Here is a 15,246-nt window from a genome sequence, read left to right as displayed (position 1 = left end):
CATTTCAGCCATTTTACGCTGAAGCGAATCACTAAGATGGCATGTAACATATCGTGATATTCCCCCTGTTCACATGTAATTAAGAATCTTTCAGTGAGAGGAAATGAAAGTTGTGCTCTGCTCACAGAGACAAAGTCATGTCACCCAGATATTCTGCACTACCCTATACTGTCTTAAAATCTGGAACCTTAAATGGCTGAAGTCGAAGCGCGTGATTGGTCCCATGACTTGAGGAGGGGGACACGTACTTAACAGAGGAAAAATAACTCATGTTTGAAAAGCAGGGCAACTTTTGACATTGCTCATCCCTCTAATCCTGGCACTGTGTACCTGAAACGTCATCACGATTTGCAATGTCATCCGTATACCCTTTCGAGCTTGGCTTGTACAAGCGCACTGTCTCGACTACCTCCCCCGAAAGCCAAGCCTGGTTCGATCGTGGACTCATTTGGGCGTATGCATTTAATCATGAGGAATCCGTCTTTTGCTTCGAGCGGGCCGCCAATTCCGATCCCAACTGCGCAATGGCCTACTGGGGTTTGGCATATAGCCTGGGGCCAAACTACAACAAGCCCTGGTCGTTCTTTGATGATAAGGACCTGGCCGATGCAGTTGCGCGCGGCCACAATGCCGCCCGTACAGCCATGGATAAGATGTTGGCCTGCACTCCCGTGGAACAAGCTCTTATCAAAGCACTTCAGCACCGTTATCCACAAGAGAGACCTTCGAATTGTTCTTCATGGAACCAAGGGTTTGCTCATGCAATGGAAGTGGTGCATAGAGACTTTCCACACGACTTGGATGTCATTACGTTATATGCAGACGCTTTGATGAACTTGAATCCGTGGAATCTCTGGGATCTAAAGACAGGAGAACCTACCCCTGGAGCTCACACATTGAAGATCAAATCGATAATCGATAATGGCCTGAAGCTCAATGGTTCTCTGGAGCATCCCGGCTTACTCCACTTGTATATCCATTTGATGGAAATGTCTCCTAGGCCAGAAGATGCTCTTCCAACGGCCAACCACCTTCGTGGGCTCGTACCTGACGGAGGACATCTACACCACATGCCAACTCACTTGGACGTGCTCTGTGGACACTACCAAGCAGCCATTGACTCCAACTCCGAGGCGATCAAAGCTGATGATAAGTACCTATCCAAAGCTGGCCCTCTGAACTTTTATTCTCTGTACCGATGCCACGATCTTCATTTTCGGGTTTATGCCGCTATGCTCGCGGGGCAGTACAAAGTTTGCATTGACACTGCGAGTCAGCTGGAGTCTACTATCCCAAAGGACCTTCTTCAAATCCAGTCTCCGCCTATGGCTGACTGGCTGGAAGCGTTTCTGAGTCTTCGTGCTCACATCTTGGTCAGGTTTGGAAAGTGGCAGGATCTGATTGATATGGAGCTACCAGAAGACCAGGACTTATACTGCATGACCACGTCGATCGCCTTGTATGCGAAGAGTGTAGCTTTTGCTGCTACTGGCAGAGTGTCAGAGTCGGAACACCACAAAGGACTATTCCACGAGTCCTTAAAGAGAGTTCCAACGTCACGCACTCTTTTCAACAACACCTGTCTGGATATCCTCCGAGTGGGTGAAGCGATGCTCGATGGGGAACTGGAATACCGGAGAAAGAATTATGATGTCGCCTTTGAGCACCTTCGCGAGGCTATCTGTCGCGAGGACAATCTTCCATATGACGAACCGTGGGGGTGGATGCAGCCTACCCGTCATGCATATGGTGCGTTGCTGATGGAGCAGGGATACCTCGAGGAGGCAGTTGAGATTTACAAGACAGACTTGGGACTCAACGATACACTCCCTCGAGCTTTGAGGCACCCTAATAACGTATGGGCACTGCACGGTCTTCACGAAGGTTTCACAAGATTGGAGAGAGACATAGAGGCGAAGGAGATTGAAGGCCATCTGCAAAAAGCGCTAGCAGGTACTGATGTTGTCGTCAAGGCCTCTTGTTATTGCAGACTGGAAAAATGAGAATGAACACCAACGTTCATCTTACCACTCTTAGATTGTAGGCTGCGAGGAAATATGGTTGGTGAACATTTGTATGTTTTTGCCTGTTGCGGCAACTATTACTTCTCTGTTACCCTTTTAGACCGCAATGCAAATTCTAGTCTATCTTGAGAAGAGGTTGTGACGACCATATCCTAAACTGATGATGATGAATTGTTCCAAGTTTAGGATCTCTAGTAACAATTGGTAACCCTAGATTACTGTAGGCAGCTCAATAAGACTCCAATTTACAGTAACAATGGAAATAAAAACTTGACAAGGAGCTGACTTCTCGCTACGCAAGTTCATCACATCTCTTATGTATAACTCTGATCACTGCACGATTCAGTCAATTTAGCTTTAGGTATCTAGAATGGCTAGAACGTTGTTACAGTGGTATCTCATGAACTCTGGAAGTGTAGTTGTTCTCCAAGTTCTGTACGAGCTGTTCTTTGTCCTACCCGATAAACAAAGCAGAACCTCTGACCCGAGCTATGTGTTCACCTGTGTTCGCAGCGTAGGCATTAATTGAAGAGAGAACATAAAATGATTTCGATGAACCCAAGAAACATAACAAAGGATTCAGTGGAGCGAACTGGTCGAAGAAGGCCACCTTAATGTATGCTATTCTCACGAACATGTAGAGTATCAGTTGCAAGCTTTGATGACCTTTTGGCTTAATCGGGCCTTAGACATGTAATCGGATAGTATATAAATATTTATACCTTTCTTCCTCCTTAGTATCTGGGCTTGCTTTCCATCCAGAAATCAACAGCTTCATTCGAACCTACACCACCATCTTCAACATAACAAATACTAATCCTACTATCAAACATCCATCATGGCTTGGGCAACAGCCGAAGAGAACACTTTCCTCCGAGCGCGTCAGCTCCGCCGCTTTTATGCAAAGCACATTAGTTCGGAAGGCCCTCTGAAGTATGCAGACAAGATCACACCAACTGACATGGACCTCGCCACGATTCTCGCTCCAGACTACAAGCTTAAATACTGTGCTGAGGGCGAAGAAGAGTACCCCGAGCAGTGGGAGCTGAAGCCAAAATCCCTTTCTTTTATCCTTAACAACTTCCGTCCCAAGGCCAAGGAGATAAAAACCGCCATGGACGAGGTGGTTGATGCTTTCATCGCCGGGGAATCAACAACCATTCCGCCGATTTTTCCTGGGGGCTATGGTGATAGACACCAGGTTCATTCTTCTCAGGTAGTTACTAAAGGCCTTCAGAGGGCGTTGGCGGAGGTCAGAAAGGAGAAGAACGCGGCTGAGAAGAAGGCTAAGCTATACTTGGCTCGAGCTGAGAAGGCTGAGGCTGAACTTCAGGAGCTTCGGGAGGAGCTGGAAGAGGAAGGCGATGAAGACAACGAAGCCGAAGAAGACGAAGAAGATAAGAAAGACGACGAAGATAGGAAGAGGAAGAGGAGGAAGATTGATTGAGGCAGCAATGGACTGCGAGGAACTACACTGTTGTCTGTCGGGTACTAGCATTAGAAAGTGAATTGACGTTGCACCGATGCTGAACCTCATGAGCCCCCTCTTATAGAATGTGCTTTCCCATAAACCGATAGTCAGGTAAATTATCTGGCCTTCAAAAATATCATATGTTATACACAAATGAGAGAACAGGCTACGATACTCCACCGCCTTGGAATAAGTATTGCAGTAAATACTTATCCTAAGATAAGGCAGATATGGTCACTTAATCATGAAATCAATCATATCCAGTATTAGAGACATAGATTCAACTAACTATACTGAGCCATCCACTCGAATCATAACTAGATGCTCAGAGTACCTTGTAGAGGTAGATCTCGACTGCTTCTGCCGACGTAAATAGCATAGCTTCCCTGCTGAAGTTGCCACTCCTGCGCAATAACATCCCAAACACTCAAGTCCCGGCGTGTAAGGTCAAAGGTCACGGTGGCCGTCTCTCCAGCATTGATTGCTGGCTTCGTGAAGCCACGTAGCTGTCTCACAGGACCACCAGGAACACCAACGTACAGCTGTGCAACCTCCTTGCCGTTAACAGACCCAGTGTTACTGACGTTTGCTGCCACAGTAGCAACGACATCCCACAGATCTGAACGACCTCCCTCGGTAAGAACACCAGCTGGGTATTCCTGGGTCTGGGCCTGGGACTTTGAGACTTGGAGATTAGCATACTCAAAGGTTGTGTAGCTCAGGCCGAAACCAAACTCGAAACGGGGAGTGATGTTCCTGGCGTCGAAGTGCCGATAATCAATAAAAATACCCTCAGAGAAGTCGGACTGGGGGAAGTGTTGGAACTGGTTGGGGGCGAGAGTCAAGTCTGGCTTCAACAAGTGACCATAGTCAGTCTCGTTGCGGGCAACAGTGTACGGGAGACGGCCCGATGGATTCTCATCGCCATAGAGCAATGAGACAAGAGCGTCTCCACTGTCCTCGCCCGGAAGATGTGCGTAGATGATCGCTGTGACGTTGGGGTGACCAAAGAAGCCATCCACAAGGCGTGTTCCAGCGTTGTGAAGAACAACAATAGTGTTGGCACACTTGTCAGCGACGTTGTTGATAAGCTCATCAGTATAGGCGTCATAAATAGCGGGTCTGTCCCAGCCTTCGCTTGCCCATGCGTTACCAGCGACGATGCAAGCTTCAGAAGTAGGATTGACGCTAGGATCCCAGCTTTCGAAATCCCAGAATAGAGCAGTACCCTCCTTCCTTGCGCGTGTAACGAAAGCATCGAAAGGTGAGCTGATCGCACTCCATCCATTAGCACCCGAGCCTCCACCAGAAATAAGTGTTCCGTTGGGCGCAATGGCGGAGTAATGGAGGCTCAGGTTTCCGAGAAAGCCGGTATTCAGCTCAGTGAGGTTGGCAGATTGGACACCGACGGACCAGGGGGAGAACATGGCTTGGGCGGGCTCCGGGGTGTTCTTGTCAGGAGCTTTGTGGGAGTATCCGAACAAAGAGACGAGTTTCATATTCGGCTTGAATGGCAGTGCATTGTTGGTGTTCTTGACAAGAACATGGCCTTCAACAGCACCATCCCAAATAGTAGGCTTGGAACTTGCGTTGCGAGCGTCGACTACTGGGTGAGGCTCCCAAAGCTTAGCAGCGAGTCCGTGGCCGGGGGCTTCAGTATCTTGGTCCTGGTTCAACTGATACCAAGTTGCAAGAAGTCTAGACGATTGTCAGCGAAAAGAGAATCGAGAGAGACGAGGCTGAGATTAAGCGTACCGCGTTACCATATTGTCAACCTGTGACTCGGGAACAGTTCCATTGTTCACACCAAGGGTAAGGTTGGCACCCCACAATATCGAGCTGGGCATCACAACATCCAAGCCAGCCAACGCTGAAGCCATACCAGACTGCTGAGCGCCCCAGTCCGAGACAACAAATCCCTGGAATCCTAATTCACCCTTGAGGAGGCCATTAAGAAGCTTGGAGTTTTGGCAGGCGTGTGAGTTGTTTGCTCTGTTGTAGCTGCACATCACACTGGCGAGTCCGGCGTGGACTGCATCAGCGAAAGGCCTGTTCGGGTATTAGTAAGTTTCATCAATAAGGCCAAGGCACCATGTGCTTACCAGAGATATAATTCATGGATTGTCTTGTCATCGAGATTCGATGAGATTGCATCAGCCCCAGTGACGGCCGCCGCAAGTCTGTGAGTCTCCTGCTCTTGAGCAAGGAAGTGCTTCCCGCACGCAACGACTCCGGCGTCCTGGATACCAGCGACAGCCTCATGCCCCAACTTGCCCGCCAGGTAGGGATCATTGGAGAAGCCCTCCCAGTTGCGACCTCCCTCAACAACTCGGCCCAAAGGTCCAAATACTGGACCAAGAAGGATGTTGACACCCTTGGCTTTGGCCTCGGCACCCATGTAGTAGCTCCGACTGTAGGTCAACTCCGGGTTCCAGCTTGCGCCGACATGGATTCCTGAAGGAAAGGAGCTCACATAATCTGTGTTGCGGACACCGTTGCCAGCGTCTGCTAAACACAGCCCCGGAAAGCCTACACGGGGAATACCTGGGATGAAGCCAGAGCACCCGGTGGTTGTCTGACCTCCTGTTGTCAAGTTCACTTTCTCTTCGAGAGTCAATTGGGACACCAAGTTCTTGGCCTTGGCTACGGCCGCGGCCCATGATCCGGTGTCTACCTGTTCCGCTTGTTGAGAGATCAGTATGGCTCATTGAATTGCAGAAAGAGTTCTCACGTGTAGGATAAACCGGTGGCGATTGACCGTAGAAGTAGGTATCATCAGTAATGACGTTTTCTGGTTGCTTCTGAGCTAATAGACCCTGGCTCATCAGAGACAGGGCCACCAAACAAGATATGGTAGAAGGAAACATTGTGACTCGATTGCTTGTCCCGATGCCTGGGCATACTGCACTTACGCTCAGGATCTGCGCTCCTTATATACCCCATTTTCAACATCACAGCATACAGAAACTGCACGACTCAACCATCAGTCCCCCGCCCGTCGGCAAAACGCATCGGCTCCTCTGATCACTCGTCCCAACACCATCGGGGAACTTAGCAAATAACATGGTGATTCTGAATAATGGATCTTGGTCTCTAGCCTTTACGCAATGCTTTCAAATGGGCAGGAAACTCGGCAATAGCGTTACCATTACAGAAAACCGTCGAGGATATTCGGGCCTTTTAACGAGTCACTGGGACTGTGGGGTCTATGTCGTCGCCTGACATTGGCTTCCCCGACTTTTGAGTGACAAGGGTTTGTGAGTTAGACAGACCATCTCCCCAGTTTTCTCCACCTCCGCCTTTCTGGTTTGGGGTTAAGCTTGGCTGCATTTACCCCAGAATTGTGCCTTCGCCGGTAATGTGACCTTGATTGAGTTAGTGACAGAGTTCGATCGCTGCCCGTCCCCCGACCTTTAGCCGGCATGTCACATCGTTCTCTCAATCCCCGACGGGATATCCGTCATCTTGCGGCATCGGCCTTGAAAATTTGCACTCTCTTTCTTCCTCTTGCTCACGTTGTAGCTCCGAGGAGCAGCCGAGTGGGTTTAATACATGCAGCTTGCACTAGCACCGTTCAGCATCACGAGAGTATCGAGGACCGCAACACAGGATCAGACGGGACGATGGGCAAAAAGGAAGCAGATCATCCACCAAAAAACATACAACAGCGGGGATTCGCTGGTCGTCACCGACCCAACTACTAATCCGCCCCTTACCAGCTTATCTATGGGAGAGCGGACGGCGGACGGGATCCCGAGTTCTCTGATAGGTATGGTCGTATGTGCTTGTTCATGGCTCGACGCTGGATGATAAAGGCACTCGCGGTACGGACAAACATAATTATCGCTCATTGTAACAGCCCGGGCCGAGACTGCATACACGTACTTGTTCGTTCTAACTAGAACTCACTGACTACTTGTGAGGCTTGTTCTGTTTTCGAGATAGAAGTAAACCAAAACCAAAATTAAGAAAGAAAGAATGATAACACAAACTGATAAAGAGAAGGGTATGTTATGATATGGGTCAAAGAGTCGCTGTTCATAAAGGCTTAGCAACAACCTAACTAACAGTCCGGTAAATACTTTTATAATCTATCCGTGTCCCAGCATTCGGCCATCCTTGATGACAACTGCCCGAGTGAACTTCTCCCCGGCTTTCTCTTTTATTCGCAAGACTCTGCGACATGCATTGCAACCCAGGACCCCCCCTCCATAAGCATCATGCCAGGGGCACGAATACTGGCGTATCATTTCACTTCTCACAAGGTTCGGAATAACCATTCCTTAGCCCATCCTTCACCAACCGTAAGCAGTTGAAGTGGTCATCCGGGACGTTATGGACGAGACGGAATCTGCTCTTCTTCAGGACTAGAACCTGCGGGTTCGGCAAAGTTGACCTAGCATTTCTTTCCATCGTGGTGGTGGAAAACCCAACCTTTGTGTTCCTTCTGCACCTCTTTAGCAATTATGCTGGCCAACCTGAGAAGAGCGCCTTAGACTGCGACTGACGATCCGCGCGTCCTGTTTGGTCTGTTTTGAACAACTATCTTTCACATCAGCTACGTTTCGGGCGATACTAAAGTACGACTTACGCTATGGGACATGAATGCAAATACAAAACGCAGAAACTGCACATGTTTCTTCCGCATTTTACTCTGGATAGACAGATGCTCTTGAGAACAAATTATCCCATGAGCCCATCACCCACCGCTCATATTCGTCCTTTTCCTCTTCTGGCGACTTCTGTTCCCTCGCCCTCAAGGCATCGAGCTCATGTCTGATTCTCTTGGATACTGGTGCAAAGCTTGGTGTTGACTGAGCCAAGCTGTAATATCCGTCTTGACGTATCTCATCTTCGAGTTCATGTAGTAGTAAGCGTTCATGCTCCGTCGCATTCAACTTATGAAGAATGTTCGCAGGATCTCTATCATGGTCGCCGGTCGAGTCACTGGAGTCGACTGAGCACGGAGATGACTTAGAATGCTCTTCGTCTGACTTTGGCGAGAACTGATGAATCAACCGAACTGATGACTCGCCATCATTTCGGCGAGGTCGTTTTCTCTTGCGTTCGTGGGAGTGTTGCGACGGACGAGGCGTTGAATATGCCGTTTCGATGTCTGTGGCTCGGAGGTAAAGGAGTGCAGGCATCAACACGTTGTGCGGTCCTTCTCTGAGGAAAGCGACATCTGATAGATTCCAGTATGGAGTGTGAACAACAGCCACTGTTATTGGTGAGGCTTCCATTTTGGAGATAGAATGTGGGATTGTCAGGATGGAAAACTGTACGGCTGGGTACCTGAAGACCGATGCTGCAACCGAGTTTCAAGACCGGTTATGTTACTTTTGGTTGTTTCCACGGGTGGTTCAAGAGGTCATAATCTATATGTTCGATGCAGTTTGACGGAAAATCTGATCTCGGTCCGAGCTAACATTTACCGACGCGACGCACGTAGTCATGTATTGAGTCAACCTGGCTAGTCAGTGCTCTCCACCCGAGTCAGAATGTCAGATGGCCATGCCATGCTATGTCATACAGCGATTATCCACAACACACAGCTACAGGAGGGGTAATAAAACTTGATACTGATAGGAAATCAATATTGGGAATTATTGACTGTAATTGTTTAATTCCCATCTATCGATAATGTCGTTTTCTGGCCCCCAATTAGAGCTCCGTAGGTCACCCTCCAGAGAGCCAATATTAGCGGCGCTAACTTATGGTGCCCAGTGATTGGGAACCCCTCCATATGGCAATGGATCCTTGAGGGCGACGAGCTCCTATTAGGCCAGTCTACTTCAGCAGATCCAACACTATCTCACACTCGCGGATTTCACGACAGCGCCACAGGCGAATTCGTCTCATTTTATGACCTCAAGCCCATTGCTACCACAGTCTGTACAATTCTGCATCAAGAATATGATGTCAGACCTGGGCAGACGATTGCCATCATTAGGCAGAACTCTATCTGGTATCCTGCTGCAATGTTAGCTGCGAGTCGACTAGGTGCTGTAGTTACGCTATTACCGCCTGGCTCCATGAAAGATGATCTAATTTATTTACTTGGAACGTCAAAGACGGCTCTTGTGTTTACTGACGAGAGCGCGGTTGATAAAGTCACAGCCGCTTCCAAAGCACTCGGAATACCAGCGAAGAATGTTTTAAGATTAGATGGACCTGAATATCAGATGAACAGCCTCCGGAACCTGCGACAGCGAGGAGAGTCAATGTACCCTTCATCATACGCCAAATCGTGGGGACCGAAATACAACGAGCCGTCGCCATGCGCATTTCTTTCATGGAGCTCTGGTACTACTGGAAAGCTCAAAGCTGTAAGTCACACGCCACGGCTATAGTCTATAGATTGCGAACGAAGTAATCCTAGTCTTGATGATATCAGGTCCAGATATCTCACGCCAACGTCATCAGTCAACTCCGTCAGATCAGCGTCCTCACTCCACCAGACCGACGTCGTACTGTACTGGGTGCTCTGCCCTTTTATCATAGTAAGTTAGGCGACCTCTGTTGATGACCTTGACTGACAAGACTAGTCACCGGTCTGGTCCATTTACTCCATCTGCCCATCGTTCTCGAGCAGCAGATGATGGAGACCACTGTGAGATTTAAATGCGATAAACTGTGGCTTGTACCCCGTAAGCTAGCTTTGTTATGTCTCGAAAAAGAAAAGCTTGAACTAACTCACCAAGCTCTATTAATTCGACTTTTGAACGACAAATCGGCCCAAGGATACGACTTGTCATTTGTCAAACAATTCAACACCGGTGCAGCCCCATTGGCAGATCAATTGATTTCTCGGCTTGCGAGAAAGTTCCCGACTGTTGCTGTCCGACAAGCCTGGGGTATGACGGAGACGACTTCCTGCTTGACGGTGACTCCGCCTGATTTATCAACCTGGAGCAATGCCTCAAAGGTTGGCAAGTTGGTTCCAGGTACCGAAATACGTGTTGTAGATCCCGACACGGGAGAATATGTACCAGCTGGAAATGTTGGAGAGGTGAGAAGCCCATCGCCATGTCAGGTGTTAGTGTTGACTGTCTCTCTGGTAGATTTGGGCGAAGGGCCCCCAAGTTACTATGGGCTGCCTGGATCGTCCGGAGGAAACTGCCGCATCATATCTGCAAGATGGCTTCTTCAAGACGGGTGACCTTGGTTCCATCGACAACGAAGGATTCATCACGATCCACGATCGCATCAAGGAGATGATAAAGGTCAGTCTCACCTCTGCTATACAAAGTTCCATGGACTGACCCCAATGATCTAGGTACGAGGACATGCCGTAGCTCCAGCTGAACTCGAAGACCTCCTTCACGGCCATCCTAAAGTCAAAGATGCTGCTATAATTGGCATCCCGGATGACTACTCTGGTGAAATGCCAAGAGCCTTTGTGGTCCTTGCAAGTGGAGTCCAGGGTGGACCAGAGGTTGTGAGAGAGTTACAGGAGTTTGTTGCGGCGAGGAAGGCAAAGCATAAACGCTTGAGTGGAGGTGTTGAGTTTGTGGATCAGATTCCAAAAAGTCCTTCTGGCAAGATTCTGCGTCGGGTGTTGAAAGCGTCATGGAAAGAGAAGATGGAGTCGAAAAGAGCAAAGCTGTAAATTACATACATTACTACTATAACGAAGCAAGTTTCTTTCTATTATGCTTTATACATAATTCTTATATCTGCGCTACTAAGTTCTGTCCGCCGATTTAAGCTCTCAGCTACAAAACCCAACTGCAAATAACAGATCTAGCTCACAACTAAGGCATTACGGCATAATAACTAACCAATATATGTGCGCTACTAGAGCCTGAAGGGCCACCTTCACATACATAGCAGACGCAATCGTTACGAACCTCAAAGATCTTCGTACCGTCGAAGCGGGCCACGGAGGGGATGAAGAGAAGTTGATACATAGTCATATGGCGATGTCGGGTTATCAAACAAATCTATAATAGACGGTGTTCATTCCATGATTACTACAGTCTCTATGTTGGTGGAACATTGGGTTCTTCCTGGCCCTCGTAATACTGGATCCTCTGTTGCAAAATCTCAGTCAGGATAGCTGGATGGGTACACACCCAGAGACTCCCCTCTGCAATCTGTTCCACGATGATACGACTCGCTTCATAGATGCCCATTCCCTTCTCCCGCGCCAGCTCAGCCATTGACTTTCGATGCTTCTCCCAATCCAGATCAACCGTTGAGGTATCGTGCTTAGCATGATCAAAGATACCAGTATTCAGCAGTCCTGGAATGACAGAGCTCACATGTATGGGTGTCTTTTGAGAGCTTAATTCTACGTGAAGTGACTCGGTGAAAGCTTGTACGGCGTGCTTTGTAACGGCATATGCTGATTGTCCCGGGATAGTTGTGAAAGCCCCGACGCTCGAAACATTGGCGATCCAGCATTCCTTTCCGGAAGCCATCATGCGGGGCAAAAGGCCCGAACACCATGAATAGGGCCATGGATGTTGATGTTCAAAGTCGCTTCCCACCGAGAAGAGGATAGTTCCCACAACGTACCAAGTGTCTCAATTGCCGCGTTGTTGATGAGCAGTTGAACATCTCCGTAGCGAGTGTGAACGTATTCAGCCAGTGCATCCAGCTCTTCTGGCCGAGATACGTCAATAGCCCTCGCTTCAGCGTTTCCTTTCGCGGCTATGATATCTGAGGCAACTTCCTCTGCCCGTTTGAGGTCAATATCAGCGATAATGACAGTCATCCCGAATGATGCGATATGCCGTGCGAGACCGGAACCCAACCCTCCTCCAGCTCCTGTAATCACTGCAACTCCGCTGCTGAATGCTTTCTCTAGGGTTCGGAGTGTCATGGCGGTCGATCAATGAGCGAGATTAATGTCGCTGTTCATTGGGAGAATACTAGTTCGGGGAGCCTCGGACACTTATACTCGAGAGTCTGGCAGTTATGACAGAGCAAGCTGACTCGGGCGACTTAAGCCTGCAGCTAGTCACTAGCGACGTTGCCATGACTGAAGGACCACAAGTTCTTAAGCACACAAAATCGCGGAGATAATTACCATAATGATACGTTCAAAGGCAGTAATCTGGGACAACCACAGACAAGCCACTTGGCTGTTAGGTCTATGTTCTTGTGCCATTGCAGTTCATTCTAATCTAGTAGTCGGGCACCACCAAAGAAAACCGACCTATTTCAGTACCAATGCTACAAACACATTCCTCTTCAATTCGGCAAAGAGACCTCCTTAACTCGACCCAAATTATACCTTCACGTCCGGCATCATATCATCGAGATCTAGGAGCGTAAGCTAAGTGCCGTTAGAATACATTTTGGGTACTTACAGTATGTTAGATCTTCACCCATCGCCTCCCGCTGAGAAATTCCGTTGCCCATGAACGAAAACGGATTCGAGTGGTTTCTATTAGCCATTTTCAACTGAAGACTCGTCTTACTCACGTTAATGTACTTGATGTCGAAGTCTTCCCATCGTGGGTTGGCAATCATCTCCATGAAATGGATACTTGATCCCGGCCAGACTGCAACAACTCTGCCCGACTTTCGGTCTTTGTCTGTAGAAATCATGAATCAGCTGAGATCAGTGGATGGCAGGTTAAAGGGTACGTACACCAGCTCTGGCAAGAGCCAGTCCAAACCAAGTCCTTGTGAACTTCTTGAACGTATTCATTAAACGCGTCTTGGATCGGCTGCTTCACATCCAGTGACCGAATCTGGTCTGTTTGGATCTTTTTGATCGCTTGAACGATGTACTTGGCGCTGTTGCAACTGTCATGAGTCATGAGACTCCTCGAATGAGAAGAGAGGAGACGTACCTAGACTCAATACAGGGAATGAGAGAACCGTTGGCGATAGGGCAGTTGGGTCCAAGCAGGGCTAGCTACTGTCAGTATGTCTCACAAAATGTGTGATTTATTGCAACTTACTGAAGTAATTGGGCAAGCCTGCAATAGCCATTCCAAGGTAGGCCTCTGGGCCTTTAGCCTTCCACATCTCACGTAGACTCACACCATTTCGACCAACGATGCTGAATCTGGAAGAGAAGGAGGTGTTGAAACCAGTTGCGCAGATAAGAGTATCGACTTCATGGATCTCACCATCGTCTGTCTCAACGCCCTTCTCAGTGATACTACGAATGCCTGTTCTGATGACATTGACGTTGGGTTCCTGAATGGCTTTGAGATACGGCAGACTAGGAGTAAGTCGCCGGCATCCGAGCTCCCAACTATTCGCACACAGCTGTCAGTAACGGTTGATTCGGAAATAAGGGCATAAAATACTTCGGAATGAGCTTCTCTCTCAGCTCTGGTGAGGCTATCGCCGAGCTCATCATCTTCTCTGCCCACTACCTCATGGTTAATGCAAAGCTCGTAGCAATGTTAGTTCCAGCATACCTGTCTCCCTTTCTCCTGCGCTTCCGAGTTCTTGATGCTAGCAGCAAAGTTCTCATTCATCTGTTGTTCAATGAGTTTTCGGAATGTCTTGTAATACTCTGGATCGTTATTGAACCGTTCGATATCTGCTTCAGTATCTAGCAACAGTCAGCATCGAGGAATTGGCGAGATCGTGGCTCCTTACATGGCGCGTTAAAGTCGGAGGACTCTATGCCGAACCCAACTGTTGGTAGAATGTATGTAGGTGATCGCACGTAAACGTCGATCTTGTCGCATAGTGACTGTATGGTTGGGGCTACCTGTATGCTGCTTGCACCAGATCCGATAATGCCGACAGACGCGCCTTTGAGATCGATTTCTGGGTCCTGATCACTTTTAGTCAAAGCCATTGGACCACGAAATATCATCTTACCCAAGCAGCTGTATGTATCAATTTTCCTTTGAAGCTGTGCAAGCCCTCGATATCAGGCCACTTCCAATCGTTCAAGATACCGCCCGCGTTGATGAAAACATGAGCATGATGATCTTCAACGACAGCATCACTCTCAGGCGAGATATCGCGCGCAATCTGAAGACGCCAAAGGCCTGTATTGTCGTCCCACTCAGCGCCAATCACGCGCGAGTTGAAGGTGATTTTGTTGTACAGATGATGCTTCTTGGCTACTGAGATGAAGTACTCGCCAATTTCCTCGGCCGGTGAAAAGCTGTCATCGTCAGTAGAAAGATCAAATGATTGGCAATTCGTTTTGTCTTACTGTCGAGACCAATCCGTCTTGTAGTCAAAAGAATACTGGTAGGCGTGACTTGCAACGTCACATGCAGCGCCGGGGTACCTCGTCTCAAGCCATGTTCCTCCAACAGCAGCATTCTTCTCAAAGCATGAAATCTCAACGTGCGAGAGTTTCTTCAGCTCAATCAACGCTGCGATTCCTGAAGGGCCTGCACCCACGACGATGACTTTCAATGGCCTCTGTGATTTATCATGCAATGGATGTTGGCCGTATCCTTGTGTCGTTGGAGTTCTTGGTGGCTGTGTGCCATTGCTCTCATTATTGCTCTGCGAGATAGCCATGATAGATGGGGTAATTCAAGATCGGAGACCAGGCAATTCAATGGACGTGCGGTAGACATATCACTACTTTCTCAGCTGGAACAAGCCTTTTTCATTATCTTCATAACTTAGCCCATAACGTGTTCGGCGTCATCTGACCCGGACTGACGGTACATAGCCGAATATAGGGTTATTGAGGGGAAGCCATGTAGGGAATACTGACAGCTGGATGTGGGGGACTCTGTCGAGTCATTGAGTCGAGTCAGCTTAAATCCTCGGTTATAACACACCACTAAAACCATTTGAGGTTAG

General features: G+C 48.4%; 7 protein-coding genes across 7 annotated transcripts; 3 read left to right on the top strand and 4 right to left on the bottom strand.

Annotated features, from left to right (window-relative positions):
• Positions 1 to 353: 353 nt before the first annotated feature.
• FSUBG_6106 (TPR domain protein) lies at positions 354 to 2,003 on the top strand (the record flags this gene model as incomplete). Its single annotated transcript, XM_036684271.1, has 1 exon — positions 354 to 2,003. One exon carries the CDS (start codon positions 354 to 356, stop codon positions 2,001 to 2,003), a length of 1,650 nt encoding a protein of 549 aa, XP_036538467.1.
• Positions 2,004 to 2,862: 859 nt separating this feature from the next.
• On the top strand, positions 2,863 to 3,471 carry FSUBG_6105 (uncharacterized protein; the record flags this gene model as incomplete). Its single annotated transcript, XM_036684270.1, has 1 exon — positions 2,863 to 3,471. The coding sequence occupies one exon, from the start codon at positions 2,863 to 2,865 to the stop codon at positions 3,469 to 3,471; it is 609 nt and encodes a 202-aa protein (XP_036538466.1).
• A 341-nt stretch (positions 3,472 to 3,812) lies between these two features.
• Positions 3,813 to 6,362, bottom strand: FSUBG_6104 (beta-glucosidase; the record flags this gene model as incomplete). The annotated part of the gene is made up of 4 exons (XM_036684269.1): positions 3,813 to 5,193; positions 5,251 to 5,544; positions 5,598 to 6,165; positions 6,227 to 6,362. 4 exons carry the CDS (start codon positions 6,360 to 6,362, stop codon positions 3,813 to 3,815), a joined length of 2,379 nt encoding a protein of 792 aa, XP_036538465.1.
• A 1,782-nt stretch (positions 6,363 to 8,144) lies between these two features.
• FSUBG_6103 (uncharacterized protein) lies at positions 8,145 to 8,738 on the bottom strand (the record flags this gene model as incomplete). Its single annotated transcript, XM_036684268.1, has 1 exon — positions 8,145 to 8,738. The coding sequence occupies one exon, from the start codon at positions 8,736 to 8,738 to the stop codon at positions 8,145 to 8,147; it is 594 nt and encodes a 197-aa protein (XP_036538464.1).
• A 400-nt stretch (positions 8,739 to 9,138) lies between these two features.
• FSUBG_6102 (phenylacetyl ligase) lies at positions 9,139 to 11,107 on the top strand (the record flags this gene model as incomplete). The annotated part of the gene is made up of 7 exons (XM_036684267.1): positions 9,139 to 9,169; positions 9,223 to 9,824; positions 9,893 to 9,998; positions 10,044 to 10,145; positions 10,200 to 10,507; positions 10,560 to 10,721; positions 10,775 to 11,107. 7 exons carry the CDS (start codon positions 9,139 to 9,141, stop codon positions 11,105 to 11,107), a joined length of 1,644 nt encoding a protein of 547 aa, XP_036538463.1.
• A 373-nt stretch (positions 11,108 to 11,480) lies between these two features.
• Positions 11,481 to 12,325, bottom strand: FSUBG_6101 (20beta-hydroxysteroid dehydrogenase; the record flags this gene model as incomplete). Its single annotated transcript, XM_036684266.1, has 2 exons — positions 11,481 to 11,743; positions 12,019 to 12,325. The coding sequence occupies 2 exons, from the start codon at positions 12,323 to 12,325 to the stop codon at positions 11,481 to 11,483; spliced, it is 570 nt and encodes a 189-aa protein (XP_036538462.1).
• A 408-nt stretch (positions 12,326 to 12,733) lies between these two features.
• Positions 12,734 to 14,955, bottom strand: FSUBG_6100 (sterigmatocystin biosynthesis monooxygenase stcW; the record flags this gene model as incomplete). The annotated part of the gene is made up of 10 exons (XM_036684265.1): positions 12,734 to 12,768; positions 12,816 to 13,043; positions 13,100 to 13,257; positions 13,305 to 13,365; positions 13,416 to 13,714; positions 13,770 to 13,834; positions 13,884 to 14,020; positions 14,068 to 14,248; positions 14,296 to 14,587; positions 14,639 to 14,955. 10 exons carry the CDS (start codon positions 14,953 to 14,955, stop codon positions 12,734 to 12,736), a joined length of 1,773 nt encoding a protein of 590 aa, XP_036538461.1.
• Positions 14,956 to 15,246: the final 291 nt, after the last annotated feature.

This window comes from Fusarium subglutinans, assembly GCF_013396075.1.
Source record: "Fusarium subglutinans strain NRRL 66333 chromosome Unknown NRRL66333_c0000061, whole genome shotgun sequence".
Classification (NCBI taxonomy): Eukaryota; Fungi; Ascomycota; class Sordariomycetes; order Hypocreales; family Nectriaceae; genus Fusarium; species Fusarium subglutinans.
The sequence above is the reverse complement of the archived record's forward strand: the minus strand, read 5'-3'. Positions and strand labels throughout refer to the sequence as shown.